This window comes from Thermobia domestica, chromosome 16 (assembly GCF_964235325.1).
Source record: "Thermobia domestica chromosome 16, izTheDome1.hap1.1, whole genome shotgun sequence".
NCBI lineage: Eukaryota > Metazoa > Arthropoda > Insecta > Zygentoma > Lepismatidae > Thermobia > Thermobia domestica.
Genome location: NC_137469.1, coordinates 80565118 through 80569541, shown reverse-complemented (window position 1 = coordinate 80569541; position 4424 = coordinate 80565118). Strand labels below are relative to the sequence as shown.

General features: G+C 33.3%; 1 protein-coding gene across 1 annotated transcript; it reads left to right on the top strand.

Moving 5' to 3' along the window:
* Window positions 1–728: 728 nt before the first annotated feature.
* On the top strand, window positions 729–1619 carry LOC145672513 (zinc finger MYM-type protein 1-like). Its single transcript, XM_081741674.1, has one exon. It carries the CDS (start codon window positions 729–731, stop codon window positions 1617–1619), a length of 891 nt encoding a protein of 296 aa, XP_081597800.1.
* Window positions 1620–4424: the final 2805 nt, after the last annotated feature.

Below are 4424 nucleotides of genomic sequence, written 5' to 3'. Positions count from 1 at the left end.
TCTTATTTTTATCCTTATAGTTCCTCAGACCAATAGCGATCGCATTTGTATAAACCAAGCACTACTTGTCTTAAGTTTTTACACATAAGGTAGCTTTTTAGCTTCATAATAACTTCTCGTTTGACAAAACACCTTAATATACTCTTCCAAATCTACAGGGCAAATTCACATGGTGAAAATATCAATGAGCGATTTGTTCATGAGAAAAGTATCATTGCTCTCTAGTATGTGATCAAACGATACCCATAAAATCTACAAGGTCAGATTTCTTGCCCGCCTAAAAGATAAATAGAACGGCTTGTTCTTCTCATCATATTATAATATGAATAATCCAACCATAGATGATTCATCGACATTTTCCAATAAATAATCCAACGTATGTTGGAATGATGTCTGAACCCACTCAATAATATATGTGCCAGTAGAAGGGCAATTAATGCATATCTCCAACCTTCGTTCCACAAGACTAAAACGCCAATAATGTCTGTTGCTTTCTCTCAGGACAGTAAACCCAGATGTAGCTATGTTCAAATAAAAGATAGGATAAACAAAAAGAATGAAACTATAAGCAAAAAGAAATATCTAAACCGATAAAAATGATAGGAATTTTCGTCCATATCATGTGTCTTACTTGGGAGGGAAATCACAGAATTAATTCATAGAACTACTTGCAACAGAAACAAGAAAAAAATTATTGATGAAATAAAAACGGCGGAATTTTTTCAGTTATGGCAAATTCGACACCTGACACTTCTAATAAAGACCGTCTTTCTGTTGTTGTTCGTTATGTTGATGAAGATGGTAAGGCTAAGAAGCGACTTCTTGAAGTTGTTGAACTTCCTGACAAGACTGGTAAGGGAATTGCAAAAACAATTTATGATGTTCTTGTAAGGAATGAATTAGATTTGAACCATATAGCATTTCAGTCTTACGATTGTGCCAGCGCAATGTCAGGAGAAAACAAAGGAGCACAGAGAAAGTTATCTGAAATTGTAGGGCGCGAAATCTCTTACTTGCCTTGTCAGGCACACAGAGCTAACACGTTTTTGAAACGTAGTTGTGATGCAAGTGCTATTATTGGTGAGTTCTTTAGTGTCCTTGAAAATGTGTATGTATTTTTTACATCAAGTACAAAACGTTTTAATTTCTTATGTAGCGAACTATCCAAATCTGAAGTAGCACTTCATTTGCGTAGCCTTTCAAAGACCCGTTGGACAGGGGCCGCCGAAGCAATCAGAGCTCTCTGGGCATCACTTAATAAAGTCGTGAAGGTTCTAAATACAATGTCTACGTCTTGTCAGTTTGATAATAACACAAAGTCTGCAGCGCTTAGTCTAAGAAAGAAGTTGTGTTTTCACTTCATTGTTTCAATAATGTTTATGAAAAATATTATGTATAAGGTTAAGATTTTAACACAGAAACTTGAAGAGAAGGAACTAAACATTCTTGAGGCATTTGTTATCATTGAAAGCGTCATAAGATCATTGGAAGATATCAGGAATGATAGTGAAGCAATGATGAATCTGATTCTGAGTGCCATTTCGTTTGCAGACTCTTTGGGTGTTGGTGCTGAAATTGACTTCAATCATCATCGTCGTCGTCGTGTAACGCCTGGATGACAACGCGGAGTCGCAAGTTCATCATACTCTGGAGTATTTTTATTCAAAGGAGTTTATAGTAGTGTTAGATACGCTTCTTATCTTGTCCAAGGAAAATCTGAAGAAGTGCGTAGAAATAGTCAAACCTCTTTTCTCAATTTTCAGTGCACCCATGAAGAGAGAAAATATCAATATTAGCCGTGTTGAAGGAGCAGTTTCTTTATATCCAGCAGCAGCTTCAAAGTTTGATTCTTTTGCAGTGCTATCCGAGTTGGAAATTCTCAGTGATCAGTGCGTGAGTGAAGTATCATTATCAGGTGTAATGAGTACAGCTGAAACTATGAAAAATGTGCTACCCATGGCAAACAACATTTGTCGTCTTGCTATTACAGCCCCAGTGTCAGTTGCGTCTAATGAGAAAGCGTTCAGCAAATTGAAGCTAGCTAAAAACTACATACGTACGACAATGACGGACAATAGACTAGATTACCTCATGATACTGTGTAGCGAGAAAGATGTTGTAGATAGTCTTAATATAAACCAGATTGTTCACAGATGGGCACTTCTTAAACAACGCCGTATCCAGATAGTTTCAGAATAATTTTTTGTTGGATCACATGAATTTCTTTAAACAAGACGTGTTTCTTTCTAAAAGGTAAGATATACTTCGGTATGTAAATTCTTGTTATTTTCAAGAATTTGAGTAAAAGTGTAACTTCTTCCTCTTTAAAAATATGTGAAATTTATTTTTGAGAATAGAAGTATGTTATTGTTATTATTAATTTACATAGTGCACGAGTTAAAAAAAAAAAACAAGATTTCACTTTTTAATTGTAACTCGTTGTATTCAAATATAATAGATATAAGATGTTCATTTATGTAAAAATTTCATATTGGCAAAAAATGAATACGGTACTGTGCAAAAAGAGGATATTTTACAAATCAAAAGTTTATAGTACATTCGCTGGCAAGTGTGTAAAGTGCGCTTGTCACAAACTAATTTTGAGGAAAAGCACTTTGATTTTTTTACGTCATAAGGAATTCTGTTATAAGTATTAAGTAACCTGAAAACATTATAACATGCTCGCAATGTGATAGGACCTTGCTGATTTTGTACAATCGTAGAGAAACTAAATCTTAATTGGAAAAAGAAAATGCATATTTTTCGAACATTGTTAAGTTCACACACTCCTATCTGTCAATTTAAAATAATTGTCATTCTTGAATTTTTACTGTCGATATAAAAATAACGACAAAAACCTTAGTTCGATACAAACTTTAAAATTGTAATACACTCTTTAAGGTATGTATCCGGTGAGCCTTTCATAATGTACTTCTTCCTTTATAATATTATTTTCTATGTAGTGTAAAGCAGAAGTGAAATAATACGGTCTTATGAGATGTATTTGGTATATGTGTATATGTATTTGGTATATATATATATATATATATATATATATATATATATATATATATATATATATATACTCAATTTGAAAGCTCATTTTGTGGTCCCAAACTGTGTACTGATAAACAAATAATGTACAAGACTCTTTACGTAACCATACAGCAAACAGATAATACTCCAGAAAGGTGGTTCTGGGGATCTTTCTATTGCAAGATAAACTAATGAGTGCCTCTCGTTATTCGGTACATCATACTTATCCATTCGACACATTAACACACTACCCCCCCGACCCTATGAGCCTTCGGAACCCCCCTGTTTCTCCCCCACTAGAGACAAAAATAAAGAGCGAAGATTTAGTGGATAACGTTCGATTCAACTGGTGCTTATTCTTGAAATTTCTCAAAGTTCTCTGTATATACACGCATATATGACACCAATATACATCACTACTTTCCTGGAACTAAGTTAATCAAATATCTTGGACGTGAAGTTAATATACGGAAGTGACTGCATACTTGATTTGTGAAAGTACAGACACCAATGCCTTCTTAATTAATGTTGGCGTTTGAAACTAAGTCGTGATAATTTAAATCAAGACTGGAGAAATTTTTTAAGAAAAACACTAAGTGCAGGTGTATAAACGAAAGCTATATTAGCGTGAGATATATACTATTAATTTTAACAACAAAAGAAACAGCGTTAAAGACTCAAATAAAAGATTTTTCTGAACGATGATTTGCTATGTGAAGAGACATATTTACTCTAGGACTAAATAAAAATTTTTCTTATCATTTCGGATTATAAACGTTAGAGCTATAGCTGCCTTAAATAGCACAAATTTTCTCTATTTTGTATTGATAATTTCTTATGTGTTGTTTCCAACTAATGTGAATAATACCTCAATGATCACAATTCTCATGCGTAAATTTTAAATTCTGAAAATACGTTAGAAAATGTTGTTAATTAATAGGAACAATCTGAACAAATTAAAATTCTTGTAAATTATCGTATTTTCGTGACATATTTCATGGATTATAACATGATGGTGTTAAAAGTTAGATTCTTACTTATAAATGTAGCTTCTTTTCTTCCTTTTTCCCTACTACTTGTAATAAAATATTTGTTCAACTGTAGTTTTAAAAAGAAATGAACAATATTCCTAATATACCTAAATATATGTTGTTTTGTGGAATGAATTAACTTTAGTTTTAAGTTTGGGAACTTAAGATAACTAACTAACTCTATGGCCTATGGAGCCCGGAGATTCAATGCCACGTTCACAAAAGCTCTCCACTGATTTCTATCCTTAGGCAACTGCATCTAGTTTCTACTTTGTATTCCAATCTCTGCGAGATCCATCTTAATATTGTCCTCCAATCTGCGCCTAGGTCTTCCTAATGGTCGTTTTCCGATTGGTC

Coding starts and splice junctions, on each gene's coding strand:
- LOC145672513 (XM_081741674.1), top strand. CDS start 729: ATGGCAAATTCGACACCTGACACTTCTAATAAAGACCGTCTTTCTGTT.